The 24,839-nt window shown below is 41.0% G+C and overlaps 1 protein-coding gene across 1 annotated transcript; it reads right to left on the reverse strand.

The window, feature by feature from the left end:
• Positions 1-822: 822 nt before the first annotated feature.
• On the reverse strand, positions 823-24,839 carry rsph1 (radial spoke head component 1). The gene is made up of 8 exons (XM_034010344.3): positions 24,692-24,839; positions 23,937-24,050; positions 22,462-22,567; positions 10,168-10,258; positions 6,656-6,791; positions 3,927-3,998; positions 1,981-2,113; positions 823-1,096 (listed from the first exon to the last, which is right to left on the reverse strand). The coding sequence occupies exons 1-8, from the start codon at positions 24,743-24,745 to the stop codon at positions 957-959; spliced, it is 846 nt and encodes a 281-aa protein (XP_033866235.1). The 5' UTR covers positions 24,746-24,839; the 3' UTR covers positions 823-956.

Consider the following 24,839-nt stretch of genomic DNA (forward strand, 5'->3'; position numbering starts at 1 on the left):
TCAAGAAGCTGCTTGATGAGATTCTGGGATCAATAAGCTACTAACAACCAAACAAGCAAGATGGGCCGAATGACCTCCTCTCATTTGTAAACTTTCTTATGTTCTTATGTGCTTAAGACTGATAAATATGCATTAGGTCTAAACTCAGCCCTTGCAGGTATTGTAAAATATTGACATGCTGACATCAACTTGAACTTTCAGGACTTGATCTTAGCTTGAAAGTACCAACTTGAACGTTCAGGACTTGATCTTAGCTTGAAAAGTACCAACTCTGAGTGCATCTCTGTATGGTAACATTAGAATGTATGTAATAGGCATTAAGAGTTAATGATAACCAAGGCTTTCAAAAAAAAAAAAAAAAGTTTTCCGATTCATTGGCATTTCTCACAAGTGCCTTATTATTTTGCTGTTGTAGTTTTTCCGACTTTAGTTTCACTTTATCGACAAATATTTATCCTGCCACCACAATAGAGATGAACTTCCTGTGCTGCAGTTAATAGAACCCACCTTTGTGTAACACTTTATTCAGGTGACCACTAACACAGGTTTCGTGTAGTGTGATCAGATTTTATCTTTCAGCGGAAGTCAAATCCAAACAGTTTGCTTATGTTTTAACCACGTTAGTCACATGCTAGTTTATATTCTCTTTTGAAGTTTTTAAGTGTTCTTTATTTTATGGAGAGTGTGACTTTTAAATAATACTGATTGTTAACTGTGCAAGTGATTCTCTTCAAGTATTGCAACCCTTTTCTTCAGTGTAGATGTATGTGGTACATGCAGTAGAAGAGAATGCATAAAATATATACACTTGGTCAGAGAATGTAATGGTTTTCCTGTATTGTACGTGTTATGTTTATTTACAGATTTCTACATGAGCACATACATTCTTGTTAAGGGCCCATTAAAGGATGCTCACAGTAAAAAAATATTAGAGAAATAGATAGTCGTGTCTGCAGTTATTCCTCCTTCTCTTCCACCACTGCAGCGGAGACTTCCTCAGCCTCCCTTTTCACCTCTGCATCCACCTCATTCACCTCTGCAGCTTCCTTGTTCACAGGGGGCACATTCTCTTCTTCCTGTACTTCTACAGAGTGTTCTAGAATAATTTAAAAAATGGTTAGTATTCATAACGCTAGTGGTTTGTCAATTATAAATCAAGTAATTTAAAACAAAACTTTGTTTTCAACCCATTTAGATATTCAAGCAATTTAAGAAGAAAAGATGCAGGGCAGTTTATTGTTTTGTGCATATGAACAGCTTCAGATGTATTTAAGTAAATTGTGGAATACACTGTACATAAAAATGTTATAAAACAGGTAACATTTTACAGCATTTCTCTTCTGTGTCTTGTTTGTTTCACATTTGCAAAAATGTTTTTTTATAATTTGGTCTGGTCAAGTTTCTGAAATATGAAAAGTGATTTTAGAGGAATCATTTGAGACATATGTAAGAAGAAAACAACATCTTCAAACATTTCTCTGACAGGTCAAAATGACATTGCAGGCAATGACATATGTGACACCTGACATTTATTTATAATGATAATATTATTAACAGATATCTCTGTGATGATACTGCACACAGACAGTAAACTTGGAGATGAAATGTACAGTATGTACTTTTCTGGAATCAGTAGTTCAGTCTATTTTTTCACAAATGTTGTAATACTGCAAATATTGGTTAAATAGCAAAGTACCCAAAAACAGACTTGATTATTCCCTGTAAATAGAATTGTTATCTTTGCAGCACTACATTTCTGTATTTGACCACATTTCTATATGTTGATTTCCTGGGCTTCATTCCCTTCAAATTTGAATAACCTATTGTTAAGATGGTTGGTGTTTGAAAAACGAAGGCGTAGTATGCCATTTCATGTGTATTTGCAAACAGGATTGGCATATTCAGATCTATTGGAACTCAAATCTGCTCCATTATGGGACTGACTGACCACTTCTATTCAGCCTTAATGCTGATGCTCACCTTTAACTAGCGGCTCCTCTTTCTTGTCCTCTTTGGCAACTGGGGCCCAGAGTGTCATTTCTGTAACTTTTTCTGCTTTCCACTTGAGCACAGGGACAACAAGTGGCTCCTCTTCTTCACCTTCAACCTTGTCCTGTGATGGGTTAAAGAAGAGTTGTTTATACTCAAAGATTCAAATGCAAATAAAGTTATAAATCTGTAGTGATTATTTTGGGGGTTTTCCTGAAATACTTAAATACTGTAAGATGCACATTTGTCAGCAGGGTAATTGAGGAACTTCAGGTCACAATGGGTGCCATTCCCAGTAAGACCCATGCTAAAAAAACAAAACACCTCAGAACGCATATAAGGGGCAGTCACTGTATATATTACTATGTATTTAAAAGAGACCCACAAACATTAAACTCAGACAGCAAGCACTGACGAAGAAATGTATTTGACATGCTTTTTCTATCTAGAAGTTATAACCAGAAAGCTTATTTCCAGGAACATACACAGTTTCTTTGCAACCATGCAGTTAACAGTAAACACAAAACACACTTCAACAAAGCCTGTAGTGCACCTCTACTTCATCTGCCTCCATGAAGAGAACGCCTTCAGTGGCATAAGGGGCTGTATAAGGTAAGATGGGGTTCAGCAGCTTCTCATCTTTTTTACCGATCTTGCTTAGAACTGGCTACATTAAAAATGATGGATGAGTCAAATGTCTGTTTTTATTGATAGCAGACTAAATCTTTTCAATACTCACATATCAATCCCTTATAAAAGCAAAACAAGACATTGGATTAGGGTGTGTAATGAGAACTAGCAAAAAGAAACATGAGCCCACATTTATCAGGGTGCTTAAACCAAAATGTAACTTTTGTAAAAATAAAACTTAATATTACTAGTAAATTGGATGGTTCACTTAGGAATGTAAAGTGAGGTAAGGTTGATTATTAGTTCCATAACATTTACAGATGTATTTTCTTTTTACAAAAAAAAAAAGTAAACCCCAAGTCAGTTGATGTGGGTCACTTAAAGTATGTCTGTTATGTTTGACTACATTATTAATCTAGCAGAATTAAATCCATAGTGACATCACAATGCACAATGTCAGGGGTGTGTTCAAGTCCGCTTCAAACTACCTATAACATAATATTCAGCTGAAACTGACGTGTTTAAAAATTCAACCCTGGAAATGTTACGCTCTAAATGGTTGCTTCATATACACTTGTTGTTTTTCAATTTTATTTCTGAGTTGTGTACAATAAATAAGGAAAATAATTGAAATGTTGCAGATCACCATGCAGTGTTTGCAAAAAACATATTGCTTTACTTTTGCTGTAGCCTGCATGTTCATATCGCAGCATTTTTATTTTCAATATATACCGATAGTTTTGATTAGATTTTTTTTCACACATCATAGGTAAATCAACTAAAGAATTACTTTTTTTCAAACTATAACACAGTTTGCCAAGAGAAAGATAACTGTTCTTCTAAGCATCGTAGTGTACCCAGTTTATGCTTCCTCCTGCAACAATGTTTGCACTTTGATTGAAATGAGAGGCCAATTGTGGGAACAGAGAACAAATATGGTTGCAAGAGGGAGTGTGAGCTGGATATGATACACTCCAATCCTCAGAAGAATTATTTTTCTCCTGGCAAACGCTTCCGAGTAAATGCTGAGAAATGTATTGTACAGTTGATTTATGATCCATGATGTGTGCTTAAAGATTAAGAGTCAGCAATATATTTACAAATATAATACTGCGATACAGACAGCACTGGACATAGCAAGGTAACATGGTACATTACAAGGTAAATGTATGCTTTTCTTGTAAACTTTACAAGGTGTTCTGTAACACTTTAATTACTGATTGTTACTTCTGAATCAAAAGCTCAGCAAGGGTCCACTAAATTACAGCACTGATATGCATTTGTGCTGTATCTCCCGATGTGCTTACCTGCTCTGTATGTACATACTTCCCATGCTGTTCACAGCCGATGTCAAAAACATATTTTCCAGGCCCCAAAGGCTACAAAGAAAACAAATATTCCTATTATGTTAAGCAGTCTGTTATACAGTGCTCATGCATGTATCTATTTTTTCTATTTATGTTTTCAAACACTCCCCATACACAAACTGGTATTTCAGATACACATGTTACAGAACATAGCTTACATTTAGTCAGATGGATGAGTAAAAAAAAAATCAAAATTACTTAAAATAGTTAATACAATTGCTTAAAATTGTAATTAATTAACATCAAAGTAATAACAATTTAAGTGATTTATTCAGAATATTACATACATTTAGTCATTTAATATAAGCAACAATAAAATGTTGATACATTCAGGTTAATTTCCAGTCATGCTTAGTAATAATTAGTATGTTTAGTACAATAAAGTACATTTTTTGTATTATACATTTGGATTGTATAATTTTAACAAAAGATTTTTTAATTCAGAAAAAATCCCAACATGTTTAAAAATGATGCAAAACAATTGGCATTTTACAATAGTTTCTTGCTAATCCTTGATTATATTGAAAAAGCAAATTCATTGCTATTGAAATCCTAATATTAAATTGGTTAATTCTACCAGCAGCAATTTGTGTAGAAATTGTCCCCTGACCCCAAATATAAACAGGATATAAACACAAATATGTGAAAAATGTTTTTTGTACAAAAATATAATCTAGTCTAGAGTGTATCTGATGTGCAAGTGAAAATATAATCTAGTCTAGAGTGTATCTGATGTGCAAGTGAAAATATAATCTAGTCTAGAGTGTATCGATTGTGCAAGTGAAAATATAATCTAGTCTAGAGTGTATCTGATGTGCAAGTGAAAATATAATCTAGTCTAGAGTGTATCTGATGTGCAGGTGAAAATATAATCTAGTCTAGAGTGTATCTGATGTGCAAGTGAAAATATATTCTAGTCTAGAGTGTATCTGATGTGCAAGTGAAAATATAATCTAGTCTAGAGTGTATCTGATGTGCAAGTGAAAATATAATCTAGTCTAGAGTGTATCTGATGTGCAAGTGAAAATATAATCTAGTCTAGAGTGTATCTGATGTGCAAGTGAAAATATAATCTAGTCTAGAGTGTATCTGATGTGCAAGTGAAAATATGTATAATCACCATCGGTTGGTTAAGGGTTTTCCAAGCATCTACTAGATCATGCTATTCTATAATATTTAGAACTTCCATTCTGTTATTATAAACATCTTTATAATTTGCATCACCCTTGACCTGTCTAATAATGGGTTTAGAGCTACATTAAAGTCCCCTCCCACAAAAAGCCATCCAAAATTTAGAATATTGATAAAAGTGTTTACTTTCCTCCAAAATTTGAGTTTTAAGTACTGGGGGTGCAATACATGTTAACAAAATTATAATCAAAATGTGGAATCCACTAATTAATTATTTTAATAAAAGGTGACATACTTAATTTTAAACCCTTATAATGATATAATATAGGTTATATAGCATGACATATGAAAATATAACGGTAATAAGGCATTTTGTAAGGCTTGTAAAATAAATCTGATATTTTCAGCTGGGACATGACATGTATATATATATATATATATATATATATATATATATATAAATAATTTAAAAATATATTTGTTCTTTTTTTTTTTTTTTTAAATTTAGTCGTTGCCAATTAGTTTTTATTGTTTTCTCCCCAATTTGAAATACCCAATTATTTTTAGGCTCAGCTCACCGCTACCACCCCTGCGCTGACTCGGGAGGGGCGAAGATGAACACACGTTGTCCTCCGAAGCGTGTGCCGTCAGCCGCCCGCTTCTTTACACTCTGCAGACTCGCCGTGCAGCCCCCTCGGAGCTCCCGTCCACGGTTGGCTGTGGAATAGCCTGGACTCGAACCGGCGACGTCCAGGCTATAGAGCGCATCCTGCACTCTAGCGAGTGCTTTTACTGGATGCGCCACTTGGGAGCCCCAATATATTTGTTCTTTTATGCATACATTTGTGCATACACTTTATATTTTACTGTATTTTAATAAAAAGAAAGAAACTAAAATAGGTTCATTCTAGAATTAACAAACTCAGTTAAAAATTAACCAGGTGTGGGCTCCCGAGTAGCGCATACTGTAAAGACGCTCTGCCTGCAGTGCAGGATGCGCCCTATAGCCTGGACGTCGTCGGTTCGAGTCCAGGCTATTCCACTGCCGACCGTGGACGGGAGCTCAAGGGGGCGGTGCACAATTGGCTGAGCGCCGCCCAGGGGGGGAGGGCTTAGGTCGGCCAGGGGGTCCTCAGCTCACAGCGCACAGGCGAACCCTGTAAGCTAGCCAGAGCTGCGTTGTCCTCCGACGCTGTAGCTCTGGGCTGGCTGCATGGCGGGCTTGCAGAGTGAGAAGAAGCGGTCAGCTGATGGCACACACTTCGGAGGACAGTGTGTGTTCGTCTTTGCCACTCCCGAGTCAGTGGAGGTGTAGGCTGAGCCTAAATACAATTGGGCATTTCAAATTGGGAGAAAAACGGGGTAAAAATTAATTGGCGACTATTAAATTTAAAAAAAGAACCAGGTATGATGAATAAATGCACACATTTTTTATTTTAAGTCAGAAGGCAATAGTAAAATGAATGATATTGTTATCCAAAAGGAGCTGCAAGCTGGTGCAGTGTATATTTTGTGTATATCCTTCTCTTGAAACTTACATTGTTGTTAAGAAAGTTTCCTTGGTATCTGTGGTTGGCGTGGATCAGTTCTCCAGCTGCCTCCTGTTTCCCTTGTCTCCAGGTGCCCACGTATGTAGAGCCTGTTTTGGCATATGTGTACACACCTTGTCCATGCCTGGAAGAGAAAAGCAAAGGCAATAAATAGTATAGGCTCGTAAGTATTTTGAAAGAGACATAGCCATACCATGTGACTCAATAGTGATAACGTCATTAAATGCAGTCTTTTTTCCATCAAAACCCCACTAGTATTTCTCTACACAAGCAAATAAAACCCAATGAGAGAAATGTGTCAGTGAATTGGTTTTAAACCTCAGCTGAACGAACATTAAAGATTAATGATGGAGACAAACAACTGGACAAAATCTGCCTTGATGCCTCTCAATGCAGCCTTCCATCATTTCCGGTCAGAAAACAATTTACCTACCTGGTCACTGATATACAACCCTCCCTTCAATACACTGTCAAAAATAACTATCTTAAAATACTAAAAGAGGTGGAGGGAGACATGGAGAGATGGACAGTGATGCCCGCCTCTCTACAAACCCAAATCGCTACGGTTAAAATGCATGTCCTGCCCCAAATTCATTTTATTAGTGCTATGATTCCATTGCCCCCCTCGCCCTCCCCCATAGGCTTCTGGGCTAAGATTGATTCCTTAATTCGGAAATTTCTGTGGAATGGTAAACACCCACAAATTAAATTGAATACACTGCGCACACCAAAATTGACGGTGATCTAGCAGTCCCACACTTTAAGATGTACCCCTGGGTTTTTCAATTACGTTCACTAAAAATATGGATAAATCCACTGTCTGCAGTTCCCTGGACAGAAATTGAGGAAGCATTAGTCTCTCCTATTAGACTACAAGATATGTTATTTGTAGGTCTCACAAACAAAACATGTGCACTACACTTTGGCCCTATCGTTGCAACTACAATAGCAAACTGGAGGATGATAGATAAGCATATGGGGCAAAAAATCAAATGGCACCAACACTTGCCTATCTGGCATAATAGAGCGCTCATGTTGGGTAATCAACCCTTTGTTTTTTAACCATTGTCTAAAAAAGGCATTAACACACTTAGTGATATATATGAAAAAAACTGGCTTATTAGTTTCCAGGATTTGACCTCACTTTTCAATTTACCAGAATCATCTTTTCTGTTATATTTTTTCTTTCTCTGCTTTGCGTGCTTATGGGGTTCCCTGGGGGTCAGAACTTAAAGCACATGCTATAATAGACTGGGTCTCAGGAACTGCCTCTAGGGGGCTGGTCTGTGATATATTCACATCTGCTTAAGCTTAATATAAGTCGCTGGCTATTACCAAAATATGGGAAAAAGATCTAACCTCAGAGGATGGGCCAATTGATTGGAATATGATCTGGAATAATAAATTTAATGCATCAAAAAATCCTAATCATCAGCTAATTAATTTCAAAATGTGCCACAGGACATACTGAATGCCTCTTAAGAGATACCGTGTGGGAATCACCTCAGACCCACTTTGTAACCTCTGTTCTCTTAAAACACCTAGCACCTTAATGCACATGCTCTGGGAATGTCCAGAGGTTAGTGCTTTTTGGGGCCAAGTGACATCTATCCTGTCCAACATAATTGGGACAGACTTGCCATTAGATCTAGTTGTACTACTACTTAATGATGATTCAAGGCTTCAAATACTTGAGCGCCAGATGAAAATTTGGCTTGCTGGATTGACAGTGGCAAAGAAACTGATAGTACAGCGCAGGCTCCCTCTCCATAGACTTCCTATACGGCAGTGGTTGTCATATTTTAATGACATAGTTATGTTAGAACTATCTACTGTCAGGATAAATATGGCAAAAACTGCCACCTTGGAGACTTGCAGCAGCTGAGATAGCCAAACTATTGACTGCTGCCTAATTGCCATTGGGACGGTTAGGAAATGTGGGGATTGTCGGGGTTCTTTTACCTATTTTCTGTGTCAGATTACTCTCATGAGGTCTGGGGAGGGAGGGGGGCAAGGGAAAATATGTTCATCAATGTATGTAGATGTGCTGTTTTTGGTTTGTATAAAAACACAATAAAAATTTGATCACAATAAATGATGGAGAAAATTTTTTTTACAAAAAAAAGGATCATCCTATTAACCCTTTCTTTAAATTTTGATGAACTTGACACCAGTTTCTCCTGGTAATATACACTTTTAACACACGTTTCTCTTGCTGCACTTTTGTTTTAATAAATTGTCTCATGACAACACAGCACAGCCTACACAGATTATTACGGGACTGTGACCGGTGACTTTGGACTGAACCATTTCACAACCTTTTATTTTGTAAAAGTTATATTTTACAAAAATATCTGTTGTTTTACAACTATTCCTCAGTACAATCTTCATTTGATTTACAAGAAAGTTAATACCTGCCCCAAATGCACTTTACCAATTGGTTTGTCCTGTCCTAGGTATATACTGTGTCATTCTTTATTTGAAATCTTTAGCAGTGAATTTGCCGAGGTCATGAAGGTGGTGCTCTGAGCCTTATACTACCACTAGGTCTAAATTGTCTGTCCTGTCTTGAGGATGTGAAGACGCATTAGGTGATTCAGATGGGCCTGGCTCATGGCTGTATGGAGATAATGTTTAATTATTCTCAATGCACTGAAAGACCATTCGCTGACTGCATTTGTATCAGAAGTATCAACTTAATAAAAATCTGAATCCACTCTGTGAACTTTAGTTCTTCAACGGGAATGAATTTCACATTTTAAGTGCAGTAAGGAATGTAGAAATAAAATTACAGAAAATAATTTTAACTATTGGACAAAAAGTGACACAGCCATGGCCGTATCAGCCATACCGGTTCCTACAGCCCTGAAATAGTACATGCTTACTTGGGCTTTTTTGGAATCTCTGAGGCAATAAAGAACACCCAGTGGTTATAAATTGCATGTACTTAGTTAAAAGTGTACAGTACAAACCTAATGAGGTTTTATAATGCACTGGTGAGACTGTGCTGACTGTGCTGAATTCTGGTCCCTGCACTAAAAAAAAGCTGTAGTTTTGGGAAGAGTCCAGCTGAAAGCAACCAGACTAATAACAACTGTGTCCAGGCACTAAAATCAGCAAGGTTCTGTCCTAGCTTTCCCTCTAGGTTAAATGGAGCTAATCACCTTTAACAATCTGTTCAAAACATTTGGTTACAGATGCAGATTAATCGCATTGTATGTGTCTTGTTCAAGACAGACAACTACGTAAAAAAATGGAGATTAAAGGGTTAACATCCCAGAGGTTATAGAACAAATAATTGTGTGACACTACAGATCATAATCTGTTTTTGCCATATCATCATCTAGTTAAATATGACTATTTATCTATTTCAGCTGTAACAAACAGGGGAACTGTTGTAGTTACTGATGCTCATAATATTCCCATAAATTAAGTTGCGTTTCAGCTTGGTAGTTATATGTACATAGATAACAAGGTGATGTTTTCTATGAGAAAAGTACCTTTGGTGGTTCAGCCATTCCCCGTCATACATGTCGTTATTTATATAAGTGTAAACTCCATGTCCGAACCGCTGATCATCTACCCAGCCACCTGTTCAAGAGAAAAAAGAGCAGCAAATAAAATGTCATTCCTAAAGTGCAACTGAAACATACCAATCATAGAGATTGTTTCATTCAAGGTTTTTTTTTTTTTTGTGGAGAAACAACATACAGTGTGTCCCATGGAAAATCTCTCTGGTACCGCATAGATGTGGTAACTGGTGCCGCAGTGCTCCATGGGTTAATAGTCAGAAACGGTTTGTTTTTTTAGCATTTTTCTTTTGAACTTTAAAAATATATCCTGGCAGGGCACCAGATGGTTTATCTGCAGGTTTATTAAAGGCACAGATCGTTTTGTGGTAATTACCAGGTGCCGGCACTAGGGTACCAGTAATGGTACGGGGTGGACAGAGCAGGCAACCACTTGATCATACTAACAATGGTAAGGCCACAGGCACATACACACAAACGGGAGTGTAAACTAGGTGCAGGGATAAACAGCAACAGAACAATGCAAAAATAAAACACAGTGAAAACACACCAAGAAAAATAAAGCTGGCCAAAACAGCTCCATTAAAAGGAGGGTCCTGCTAACAGAGTATGCTGCGCTACACACCCTCACTATACTGGTTGGGGATCGTTCCCTGATCCTGTAAACTAACCCTAATCCAAAGCAATGACAGGTCTCTGTTACACACACAGTGACTCTTTCTTTGCACAGATTAATGGGTAACAGATGCTTACTATTTTATAGTTTGGCTCTCCTGAGCTTAATGGTTTTCTTAGTTGCTTTTCATTGGGTTGCTTTTCTCTCTCTCGAGCAGACATTCACCTTTTGGCTGAACACGGAAGAACCCAGTTGTGTAGAGCAGCCTCTTTTTAAATGGTCGGGCACGCCCCCTAGCCAATCAGGAATCCCGCTCAGCCAAACCCTGGCTGAACCTCCCTGTTCAATTAGTTGACTGAGAGCGGAGAAGCCAGTGACACAGCCTGTTCCTTGTCACAAGCATATATAAATATAAGCTTACTAAAGTAAAAAAAAATGTGTGTGTGTGTGTGTCTGTGTGTATGTGTATATATATATATATATATATATATATATATATATATATATATATATATATATATATATATATATATATATTGTGAAGGGTTTTAGTCCTTCGGGTTCTTTCCCAGCACTTTAAATGACCCAGCCACACACGAAACTTGATTTTTAAAAGCGCAGTTGCGCTATTTTTTTAATAGTCACACAAAAAACAAAATAAACAAAACAAACACTTAGCTCTTTTACGAGCACTAACTAACACACAGGTACACCCTGTCTACCACGGGACAGCTAAGCTGTTTCCCCGTACTTACACAAAACACAGGTTTAACACCGCACTTACTTTTTACCTTACGACTGCTGGGAAGCAGAGTACCTCTTCCTGCCTCCTTCTACTCAGCAGCCTAGAGCAGACTGACTGCTCTCCCTATAAACCCTGCACCTGGCTCTAATTTACAATCAAAGCCAGGTGCAGGTGATAATTAACAATAAAACAATTAACCAAAATGTGCATACGCACATGTTTTCTGCAGGGAGGATATTAACCCCCTCCCTGCTGTGTTACACATCCTCCCCCTCAAGTGTGCAACACTGATCGGCCATTCCAAGGCCACCCCCTCCCCTAAAACACAACCACCCACCCTCGAGTCCACAAATGTCAATTTTCGCCCTCTTCCACGGGCGGACTTGAGGGTGGATCGGTCCACGTCCTGGCCCAGCCAGGTAAGGACCGCGCACCGGCGACGAGGGACCCCAACAGGCTGACAGGGGCGACCGGAGCGTAGGCCGGGGCACTGGAGGATGCAGCAGTGGACAGAGGTCTTCCCCTGGGAACCGGTGCAGTGATGTCCGATCACCCAGGGGAAGCGAAGCAGCTAACAGGGGGAGCAACAGCGACGTCTGGCAGCAGCCCAGCGACGTCTGGGTGCTCGGGGAGAGCGGAGCAGGGAACCAGGGGCAGAGCTGTGGCCAGTGTTGCAGACTCCTGGGCTCTAGGTCCAGCACAGGGAGGTCCAGGAAGGCCGGCAGGGTGTCCAGGAGCAAGGGGCGAGGGACCAGACGCAGCGACGCCGGACTGGACCGTAGGGGTGGTGGTCGGGGCTGTGGTGGAGGTATGCTTTTCGCCTCCCCTGTGGGCTCCGGAAGCGGCGGCTCCTCCCCTCTGGGCTCCGGAAGCGGCGGCTCCTCCCTTCTGGGCTCCGGAAGCGGCGGCTCCTCCCCTCTGGGCTCCGGAAGCGGCGGCTCCTCCCCTCTGGGCTCCGGAAGCGGCGGCTCCTCCCCTCTGGGCTCCGGAAGCGGCGGCTCCTCCCCTCTGGGCTCTGGAAGCGGCGGCTCCTCCCCTCTGGGCTCCGGAAGTGGTGGCTCCTCCCCTTTGGGCTCTGGAAGCGGCGGCTCCTCCCCTCTGGGCTCTGTTGCAGACGGTTCTGGTTGTGCCGCAGGCCACTCCCATTTCAGCGCAGCCCAGTCCGTCTTCTGGATCAGCAGTTCCAACTCTGTCTGTTCCGTTGGTTTTTGTGGGGGAAACCCTCGCTCTAGCCTTCGCCTCTCATTTTCTTCTCGTTGCCTGCGGTTGGCCTCTTCTTGTTCCGCAACCATCTGTCTAAGTATTTTCATCACCTCCAAACAGTCTCCAGTCTCCATTTTTACTTTCCTCGGGTCAGTAGTGCTGTTTACCGCTGCCACCATATGTGAAGGGTTTTAGTCCTTCGGGTTCTTTCCCAGCACTTTAAATGACCCAGCCACACACGAAACTTGATTTTTAAAAGCGCAGTTGCGCTATTTTTTTAATAGTCACACAAAAAACAAAATAAACAAAACAAACATCTCCCGAGTTTAATTAGCGGTGTAATTGTTGCTAATCGGGAGATCGTCACCTGCATAAAAGCCTGTAGCTCTCTGCACTCGGTGTGTGGGTGTTAGGAGTGAGGGTGGAGAGAGCGAGAGGAGCGAGAGAGAAACGAAACGAAACGAAATGAAACTTTAAAAAAATAGAAATACAGGATCAGTGAAGGCTACTGCCCAGCCCGACCTGGGTATTGGTTACTGTTTTTGTGTTCATGATTTTGTTTTGTTTAACTGTTTTACTTTGCTCTGTGAGCACAGTCTTTTTGTTTAAATATTTAATTTATTTTTGTATTTGAATAAACGGCGCGCAGCGTCTCTTTTTGAACTGCAGTACTTCCCTGGTGTCAGTGTTTCCCTTCCTGCTTCTGACCTGACGTCACCGCACAGCCACCCTGTCACACGTGGTGTCCTGCGTGGGATCACTAGTGCCTCCTGGACACAGGCAGAAGAGGATACTGCAGTTTTTTTTTCTCGTTTTTCTGGTTTTTTTTTCTAATACATGTGCAGTGAGAAGGAGAATGGCAGGAAGGAGGAAGACCTGCAAAAGACAGCAGCAACAGCTGCCACCGGGGGACATCGGCCCGATCCACGTAGTAGATGAGTGGTGCCCTGGTTGTGGGGAGTTTGGGCACACAGTGGCCATCTGCCCCACCCAAACAGCCCAAGAGGGGGGAGTCTGTGCGTCCACAGCCCAAGAGGGGGGAGTCAGTGTGTCCGCAGCCCAAAAGGGGTGAGGTCGAACGTCCACAGCCCAGGTATCCGCCAGCAGAGGGAGAATACCTGCTGGTGCCACCTCCACCTCCGTGGGAGGACTGTGTGTCGCTCCCACCTCCGCCAGCAGAGGGAGAGTACCTGCTGGTTCCGCCTCCACCTCCGTGGGAAGACGACGGGCTATGGTTTATGTATTTATATGACGGCGAAGCGCCGCTGGTTTTGTTATTGTTTTTATTTTTAAAACGTGTTCTGGCAGAGGCGAGATTGGTGCTCGTCCTCTGCCAAGAATAATTTAAAAACCTTGTGCAGAAGGTAACCATCTCCCGAGTTTAATTAGTGGTGTAATTGTTGATAATTGGGAGATGGTCACCTGCATAAAAGCCTGCAGCTCTCTGCACTCGGTGTGTGGGTGTTAGGAGCAAGAGCAGAGAGAGCGAGAGGAGCGAGAGAGAAACGAAACTTAAAAAGATAGAAATACAGGATCAGTGAAGGCTACTGCCCAGCCTGACCTGGGTTTTGTTTATTGTTTTTGTGTTAGTGATTTTGTTTTGTTTAACTGTTTTATTTTGCTCTGTGAGCAGCGTCTCTTTGTTTAAATATTTAATTTATTTTTGTATTTGAATAAACGGCGCGCAGCGTCTCTTTTTGAACTGCAGTACTTCCCTGGTGTCAGTGTGTTTCCCTTCCTGCTTCTGACCTGACGTCATCGCACAGCCACCCTGTCACAACGTGACATTTACAGTCCACTAAAATAAATGGCTTCACATAATCTCTGTAAGTAAGACATTGGAGTGCCCAGTGTGAAAACACAACACAAAATAATACATTAACGTAGCATCCAAAGTAGCACTATAGCATTAAAATGTTCAATACAAAAAAAATGCCTGAGTTACAAGCTGTTGCAGTGTCTAAAAAAACCGCCAGCTCTCTGCTTTCCTGTCCAACCACTCTCTGCTCGACCCTCTCCAATCTGGCTTCCGCTCCGCTCACTCCAACGAAACCGCCCTCCTGTCTGTCACCAACTCACTAAAGTCTACCCGAGCTGCCTCTCTCTCCTCTGTCCTAATTCTCCTCAACCTCTCTGCTGCCTTTGACACTTGATCACTCTATTCTACTATCATCTCTCGCTGACCTGGGGATCTCTGGCACTGCTCTGGCCTGGTTCTCTTCCTACCTCTCCAACCGCACTTACCAGGTAACCTGGCGTGGAGTAACCTCCACACCTCGCCCTCTCTTAACAGGAGTCCCCCAAGGGTCAGTCTTGGGTCCTCTCCTGTTCTCTCTCTACACCCGCTCCCTGGGCCCCCTCATCGCATCCTATGGTTTCTCATACCATTTCTATGCTGATGATGCTCAGATTTTCCTCTCCTTCCCCACCTCTGACTCCACCATCCCCTCCCGTATCTCTACCTGTTTGTCTGCTATTTCCTCCTGGATGCACTCGCATCACCTCAAACTCAACCTCTGTAAATCTGACCTCCTTTTCTTTTCCTCCTCCTCCTCCTCCCCCTCCTCTGATCTCTCTATCTGTTCCTCTGGAATCTACCACACTCTCTCCCTCTTCCTCCGCTAAGAACCTCGGAGTCACCCTGGATCCCTGCCTCTCTTATTCCCAGCACATCTCCACTCTGGCACGCACTTGCCGATTCTTCCTGAGCAACAGCCGAAGAATCCGACCCTTCCTCACCAACTATGCTACCCAGCTCCTGGTCCAGGCCTTGGTACTCTCCCGTCTAGACTACTGCAACTCCCTCCTGGCTGGCCTCCCTGCATCCGCCACCCGTCCACTCCAGCTCATCCAGAACTCCGCTGCCCGCCTGGTGTTCTCTCTGCCTCGCTTCTCCCACGCAACTCCACTACTCCGCTCACTCCACTGGCTCCCGATCACTGCTTGCATCCAGTTCAAGACTCTTGTACTAGCCTACAGATGCCTTGACCAGACTGCACCCAGCTACCTCCAGACCCTCATCTCCCTACACCCCCACTCAACCTCTCCGCTCCGCCTGCACTAGAAGACTGGCTCTACCTCCTCTACGCTCCCCTGCCTCCAGAGCCCGCTCCTTCTCCACCCTCACTCCGCAGTGGTGGAATGACCTTCCTACAGATGTCAGGACTGCCCAGTCCCTGACCACATTCCGGCGCCTCCTTAAGACTCACCTCTTCAGACAGCACCTGTAGAACTCCTCTGTTTTTCCCCTGGGACACTTATCACCCTTCTTTAAATGTGCTTTACTTGTTCTTATCTGCCCCCTATTTTACTGCATTTAATCCTGTACTTCAGAGTACTGTAATCTGCCAAGTGTTTAATCTGTAGTATTTTGCATTTAATCATATCCTGATGTAACTATCACTGACACTGTTATCTGCTGTATTATTGAATTGTATTTTGTCACACTTGTACTTGCTTGAACCAAAGTCATTGTATTTATCTTGCTCTTAATTGTATTATTACTTGTACTGTGATACTTGAAATGTATTTGCTTACGATTGTAAATCGCCCTGGATAAGAGCGTCTCCTAAGAAATAAATAATAACAATAATAATAATAATAAAAAATCCAAAATATGGATTGTAGCATAACAACAGGAAATCAATCAGACTGCAGCGTCTGTATCATCTGATCCGAAAATGCCGAACTCTGTAATCTGAACCGAAGATAACCCTAACTCTAACCCTGAATCATTAATGCACAGAGCAACTACTTCTAGGCAGTTTTTTCTATTCACATGAGCTGCAATATTTCCCCTCAGACATTATTTGCGATTCTCCGCCCCCCTTTTATGCCCTTGGTAAACGAGTGCAACCGCCTCTCCAATCTGCGGCTGCCACGTAGTTTCCCTTCCGGGTCAATGCGCTAATGCAACGGAGTCCCGCCCCCTTTCTAGCTGGTTGACTTCCCTTGAACCCTGGGAAAGAACTGTCAGGGCAGCCCGCAGCCCGTCAAGGGAACTCTGTTCTCGCTGCTTAGTGCCCTCACAGGTTGGGAGGGAGATTTACAACAAAGAATCATTGTATCATTGTATTTCTGTCTTACTAATAGACAGAATTTCATTTCTTTGGGCGATTCAGCATCATCATTATTTACAATTACCTGTGGTGTTCGCCACGATTCCATTCTTGGTCCCATATTATTTTCTTTATACATGGTACCGCTGGGGGAGATATTTCGTAAACAAGTGTACATTTTCAAAGCTATGCTGATGACACACAGCTTTATATTTCCATGAGACCTGGGGATACCTCTGCGGTCTCTGATTTAATTGAGTGTCAGAATGATGTAAAAAATCTGGATGTCTCAACATTTTTTGCAGTTAAACAGATGAGACAGAAGTTTTGACTTTGGGTTCTCTGCAACAACTGGACTTTGCCAATTATCTAAAAACAGTTGAGTAATTTAACTTCAAACCCAAAATCAGAGGCCAGAAATTTGGGATTCATATTTGACTCTGATTTATGTTTTGAGGCTTATATCCATAATGTCACCAAAGATTACCAAAAAAAATGTTGTATAGGTCGCACTGGCGTAAACGTTGCTCCCCCCTTTTTGAGACTTTTAAGAAAACACCTTTTTGTGTTTAAAATACCTATTTTACAATTGATTTTTTTTTCCCTACATGCTCAACACCAATAAATAAAGAAAAATACACAGGTTTACACAATACCTCTCAAATTTAAAAAAACTTACTGCAAAAGCTGCCTATATACCTGCCGTCATTGCCGCCGGTGTCCGTCAGCACCAGCACATCTGATCTACAACCCTTTCACAAACTTGCTCAGCGTCAGGGGGCCCTTTCTGTCACAATTCAATTGAATTCTGTCTAATCTCGTCCTGCGAGAAAATGACTCATTATCCTAATATATTATTGTTGCCATTCTTTTTACTGTGCACCTCCCCGCACTAAGCCACGAGAAAGACGTACTTTATCATTGGTTAATGACGGGCAAACAGAGGGAGGTGCACAGTGTTCACTGGCAGTGTCACTGTGTGATTTTTCCATCTGTGAGCTCCATGCTAACTCAAAAACGTTTAAAAAGAAAGAAGGAAGAAGAGCTGTCTAAAGCAGCAGCGAAGTGTTCTAGGATTTACCTAATGTTCAGGTAAGAAATGGGTGCACAACAGTTCGTCCCTGACAATAATAACAATAATATTAATGTGAACTTACATCAAGTACTGCAGAAATTGGTTGTGCCATATGTTAAGAGCCACTTGTACATTTAGGCATTTCACAAAAAAATATCAAACAGCAGAGAGTTTTCAGGCCACTTCTTTAGCAGCTGCATTTAATATTTTTTCGATGTTTCGCTGTCCACTATTTCACATACATGTGAATATCCTTCAAATAATGTAGACCTACACATATAACGTACACCACATTACACACAATCACATTTTCTATGATCTTATATGGTATAAGGAGATCTGATTCTATGCTTAAAATTGCAATACTTTAAAATGCAACGGTGCAATACACATTCTGACTCCTTCCATGTCTTCATATATGCATTGCTGATTTATATAGACATTTCAGTGACCGTTGCTGTTTTGTAATTCACGAATGCTAAAAATGAACACACAAATAGGTAGATAATTTTTTGTTTTGCTCAAATCCTTACACCAAAAAAAACAAAAAAACAAAAAAACAAAAACGAGCAAGTAGTTATGTATGACATGGTTCAAGTAGCAGCTCCCTGCGTTACGAAACGAGTAGGATAAATAACATAATAATGAACGAAACACAATATAAAGAAGTGGATCGATTTCTGTTTTCATTTATTTCTGTGTAATACCTTCTCACTACCTTACGTAGTTCTGCTTTTTAACTAGTAAAATGTGTGCTTTCACGAAAGGGGTTAGAATGTGTATGCTTTAAAAAAAGCATACCTTTTTTTCCTGAATCGAGTGTCCAGCTATACACCATAACAAAACTGTAAATCCTTTGCAACTAAATTTCAAGAACTGTGAAACTACATAAAGTCTCTGAAAAGTAAACATCTAACATTATATACATCCAGCTGTTCATCATTGTGATTTCAAAGCCACGTTGTTTGTACAGGTCAGGTTACAGTGGTTGGCAAACTACAGTTGCGCAGACAAACTTGACCATTTGACCACTATCGTTATTACACTCCAGCCATGGGTAAATCTTCAGGCAGTTTACCTGAAAATCTATCTTTAACTTTCCCTTCACTGACATTGCTTATTTGTGCTGTTGTATCACTAAGGCTGTATTTCTTTCAAGGTGAGCGTGGATTTCACGATTTCCATGAATTAGAACCAGTGCCGTGTAATAATAATATCCAATTCTCAGTGAAAATCTCTGAAAGAATGCAAATTTTTTGCATTTAAAAATGCAGTGATTAAACGTTCGCTTCACCAGTGGACAACTTGTTATATGAAATCCAGTTGAACGCGCTTACCCTAAATTATGAAACACATGGCATAGAGGGTTTTAAAAAGCTTTAATTACAGGACACAGACAAGTGCTATATTTAGCTTTTGTTAACAGGGTGACAGACTTTAATAAAAATATCCTGAATATTTATTTTTTGCCAAATTACCCTTTGTATTTTTTCATTGTGAAAGTTTGTTTTTAAAGTGGATATTTTTATTTTTACAAAGGAAAAGTGACTGTGACAGAAATACAGTGATTCTTGGTGGTAAATCTCCCTCCAGGCCTGTGAGGGCTTTAAGTAGCGAGAACAGAGTACCTTGGACGAGTTGGCCAGACATTTCATTCCCAGGGTTCAAAGGAAGTCGGCCAGCTAGAAAGGGGGCGGAACTCCAGTGCATTAACACATTGACCCGGAAGGGAAACATTGTGGCAGCCGAGGATTGGAGGGGCGGCTGCACTCGTTTACCAAGGGGTCATGTGTGATGGCATAAAAAGGGGAAGGAGAGATGCAATCTGTTCCTTCGCTTTGGTTAAGAGATATAGCCCGGAAGGACTGTGTGAAACCTGTGATAAATGTATTGTGAGTGTTTGTTTGTTTTGTCTATAGTTGTTCTTGTTTGTTATTAGTAGACGGCTAACAAAACACAAAACCCAGAACAGCACCCACCACGAGCACTACAGCATGCACCCAGGACTGGTGACCGTGTTTGTACATTGCGAGAAGGATACGTGTGTTTATTATTTGGCTAGAAAAATGGCTAGAAAATCGACTTATACAACCGTTTTTACGGTAGGTCTTGTCTTTCATTGCCTGATTCTGAGAAGTTAATTGATGCTTTTGTTTCATCTAGACTTCATTACTGCAATGCTCTTTTCTTTTCACGGTTACAGCTTGTTCAAAAATCAGCAGCGTGGGTCCTTATTAAAAAAAAAAGGAAAGTGACCACATAACACCTGTGCTGGCTTCTCTATACTGGCTTCCAGTATGATTTAGAGTTTATTATAAGATCATACTTTTGACAAATGGTATTTTACCATACAAATGGTCTGGCACCTGATTATTTAAAACAGCTTGTGTCCCTATATGTACCTAGAGGTGCTTTAAGGTTGTCTGAGTCCAGTCTTCTGTCCCTCCCAAAGATTAAGACAAAAAGGAAAGGAGAAAGAGTTTTCAGTTACAATGCTCCCAGATAAAAACTCACTTCTTAGACTAGCTTTTTATACATATTATTAAATGTGTTATTTCTTCTTCTCTCTTTTTATTTCTCTATTAATACTGATGTTTTTTTTGTGTTGTTCTGATTCACAAAGTGGCCTGAAGCATTCACTCTGCCAGACTAAGAGAGGTGGACCACCTCCCCAAGTCATTCCAGGTCCCGGCAGGGTCCTATCCAGACACTGTCCAGCTTGGGGCAGCGGCCTCATTTACGTCGGGGGCTGTAGATCCAGACCAGTTCTCCAGCAAGAAAGTGTTGCCCCCTGGATGTCGTAGTACCAGTTCTGGCGGATGCAGCAGCCTGGAGTTGGCCACGGCCGAAGCAGTGTGCGCTGTCAAGCCGGTCTTGCAGGCGCCTGCCACATTCCGGACCGGCGTCTGGCGGGCAGCCACACAGCAGCTCAGCCAGGGTCCAAAGCTCCCGGACAAGCATTAGCAGCACTGTGGTACAGCTGGTAGATTCCTGGACAGCGGTATGGCAAGCCAACAGGATGAGCGGCAGCTGGAGTTCCCAGTCCTTCTGGTGAGCAGCGGTGGCGACGGTTCCAGCCCAACACTCTAGGGGTTCAGTGGCATGGTGCGTGTCTTACGGACCCCTAGCTGTCAACATCTCATCGAAGACCAAGAATTCAAAGTTGTGGGCCTGGTCTGAGTGTAGCTGTTGGGGAACCCTGAATCGGCAGAAGAACCCCTCCAGTAGCGCTTCTGCTACTGTGTCTGCCTCCTGGTCTGGCAGAGCATATGTTTCAGGCCATTTTGTGGCCACAAGGATTAATTGGTTCCCCCGGTCAGAGTGAGGGAAAGGGCCTATGATATCAACTCCTACGCGCTCCATAGGGTACCCTGCTGGAAACTGCTGTAAAGGGGCGTGCGACCGGCCCAGGGGGTCCCTTTCGTGCTACACACTCGTCTGAGTGCCGGCAGTAGAAAGCTTGGAGTCGCCTTAGTGTTTTAGTGACTCCAAAGTGTCACAAACCGGGAGTGCAGTGGTTGGCTTGGAGCACCGCTGTCTTCAGGGAACCTGCCATCTCACCTCACAGTCCGCTGGCTCTCACCACCGCCGCTGAAGTACATCTCTGATGTCCAGGCTGCGACCACAGCCCTTTGGTGGCTGAAGACTGAAGGTTGATCTCGTCCCAGGGTGGCCGCTGATGCTCTTCCAACCAGCTCCTGTTCTTGCTGTTGCCTCCACTCCACCGCGGTGATCATGGAAAGCTCACTGCAGGTCACAGAAGTTGTCTGGTTCACGGTCCTCCCTGCCCCTGTCGCTCCACCACTACCAGCTCTTGCTCCCAAGTCTCAGTGGCTGCGGCCCTCCTCACCGCAGGGACAGCGTGACAGGGCACTGACAGGCAATTAACAGGGATCTACTGCATGTGTATTTTCATAAGAAATGTGCTTCACTTTTTTAAAGTTACCAGAAATATGCTTTTATCATGTATGCAATTAATTGGAATACACTGTACTTGTATAATTCTTAAACTGCTAAATGAACCTAATATATTTCCACACCAAGGCAAAATTGTACAATCATTGGCACAAAAACAAGCTAGAATACAATATTGACAAGTTACCTCAGGAGCAAAATAACATTCAGGTTTATTTATTTATTTTTTTCTATTCAGATTAAATGTTACGTGACTAAACTGTATGACAACATTCAATTTTGATTTAATCTGAAGTAGAGACATTTGTCGTCTAGAAAGCTAATGTATTTTATAAACATATTCAGCTGTTTCTTTCCAGATGCAGATGTAATCATCATTTTCATTAAACCAGAATAGCCCACTGAACATTTAAAGCAATACAATGTGTAGCAGATTATTCATGCTTAATACAGTGAGTGAAAACGGAGAACAAACACAAGTATTTGCAATGAGGTGCTAAGCCACTTTTTAATACTGATGTAACAGGTAATGTTATGTAAGCCATTGCCCCTGTCAGTGAGATGAAGCTCTGGGATGGGTGGAGATGCTGTTTGGCGCCCAGCCTTCGCCCTGCTATATAAACATTTTAAATAATATGGAGGAAAGACTTGCCTTCGTATTTGGATCCATCTGGGTAGTAGAATGTGCCTTGACCATGTTTCTTGTTCATGTAGTACTCTCCAATGTAACGGGCCCCATTTTTAAATCTGTATGTCCCCTGGAAGATAATCAGCACAATCAAACATTTTAGCATAGATAGATAGAATGGAGAGAATATAACAGACTATTACATATAGGTTAGGCTGACTACACCAGGCTGTTAAATACTTAGAATAATGTGTCCAATTCTGGTCAGCACAACACCAAAGAGACATTGTGGCCCCAGAGAGAGAGTCCAGAGAAGAGCAACCAGTCTAATCCCATGGCTTAAAGAACTGAGTTACGGTCTATTTAGCCTAGAACAAAGGAGTTGGAGTTGACATTAGAAAGCCCAAATTCTCTCTCCACCGTCATAACTTATGTGACGTAACATATTGTTTTTTTTATTTTTATGTGACACCATTTATTCAACATTTCAAATTATTGCCATTTGACTCATAAAAAGTGCTTTAATGTTACATTGTTTTATAAGCAAGGTTATAAAAAAATACTGAATCTTACAAATAAAAACAATACTCTTTACAATAAATAAATAAGCCCTTTGCAAAGCACAGAAAGATATTTTTTCATCTTTTACACTTTTGTTATCTTCGGGATAGCTGATTGCTTTAAGCCTAGAATTTTCTGTAAAATCTCTTAAACCTTATTAAATGAGCAAGATGTGTTTTAAAAGTACGAAAACACAAAAAAGAAAAACAAAACTGTTTGTTCCAAGAATTTGCTCAAAAAGACAAATATGGGACTTAACATCAGCTTGCTGCAAGATTTACAAAAGGAAGTTCCAGAAAGTCCCCGTGGATTACAGCATCTCCTGAGAAATGGGTTGAACTCATATGGACTATCGGTATATTACTGAATCCTAAATAACATAATTCTACTGGTGAGGGCCTTGCACTGTCACTATGAAATTCGGATTCTGGTATTTATTGTTATTATAATTATTATTATTATAAGAATAATATGTAGTAGGAAAAGCTGGCGAGTAGGGCATCCTATTGTAGATTTACTACCAGTATTTTTGAAAAATGTACTGTACTAAACATTTTGACTGGATCACTTTGATATAATTAACCTAAAGTGCTGGTATTTTAGCTCAGTTTGTAGAAGCCCACACTACCCGATAGATACTACCAAAATAGCATAAGAAAAATGTATTTTTCTATTTCCATGGAAACTGCCCCATAAGTTAACCTGAAACCAATACTTTAAGCGCAGCACAGAAACCAGAACCAGAGGACACAGTTAGAAATTAAGTGGAGGTAGGACAGAGGGAAAAAGACACTTCTTCATACAGAGAGTGGTGAGGGTATGGAATGGGTTGTCTAGTCATGTACTTGAGGCAGAATCAGTTGGACCCAACTTGACAAGGAACCGGATTATCTTAGATGGGCCAAATGGCCTTATATTATCCAGAGGCTCTATTTTACCTGTCCATTCCTTTTGCCATTTTCATACTGTCCCTCGTAGGTATCACCATTAGGCAGCACTGCCTTTCCATGTCCATGTCTCTCACCAGCTTCATTGCGTTCCCCTTCATACTCCTAAAAGATTGTATTTCAAAAAGAAGACACAGCAACATTGTTTAATAAACACAATGCTTTAAAGGTGCCTCTGGATCAGAATGCAGTGAATCTGATGGCATTCATGTCAATCAAATAGACTCTCGGGACACATTTACTTTATTGATCTTGCATTTAAACACATTTACATATTTCTTTCGGAAATTATACATTTTAACTGATAACAGCCTGAAGAATGGTCTGACGGCATTAGACTTTCCTAAAAGATCCGTTAGTTTTTTTTAAAACCACGTCACAAAACACTCAAAATTGAATCACGAAATACTTTCACGTTTCCCCTTTAAATTGCAAATTGTAATTAAGTGTACTCGTACACACAGCCATAGTATTCTAGATTATGAAAACACCTACTGGTACAGTGCCAACAATACATGGACATATCCAAGTTTACTCGCTTTTACACTATAAAACTATCAACTGTTTTCAGACCAATCAAATGTATATCCACTTTTAATAATGTGGTTGTTAAAGCGTATATTTTCTAAGTTGGTCCAATAAAAGGTATCAATATTATTATTTTTTTTTTATAACAATAAAATAAAATCGACATAACGGTTAAGGACTTTGAATACCTATGGATAAATAAATATATAATTACAAACCCCTAAATAAGGTCCCTGCTCCTCTTCAAATTCTTCGGATCCTACGTCTGACATTGTGTTTAGTTTTCAGCACAGATATTACAATGCTTCTCTACTAAAACGAACTATGTTGTTCAGTTTCATGCCTGCTTGGTTACCAAGCAACCGG

This window comes from Acipenser ruthenus, chromosome 9 (assembly GCF_902713425.1).
Source record: "Acipenser ruthenus chromosome 9, fAciRut3.2 maternal haplotype, whole genome shotgun sequence".
In the NCBI taxonomy this organism is placed as follows: Eukaryota; Metazoa; Chordata; class Actinopteri; order Acipenseriformes; family Acipenseridae; genus Acipenser; species Acipenser ruthenus.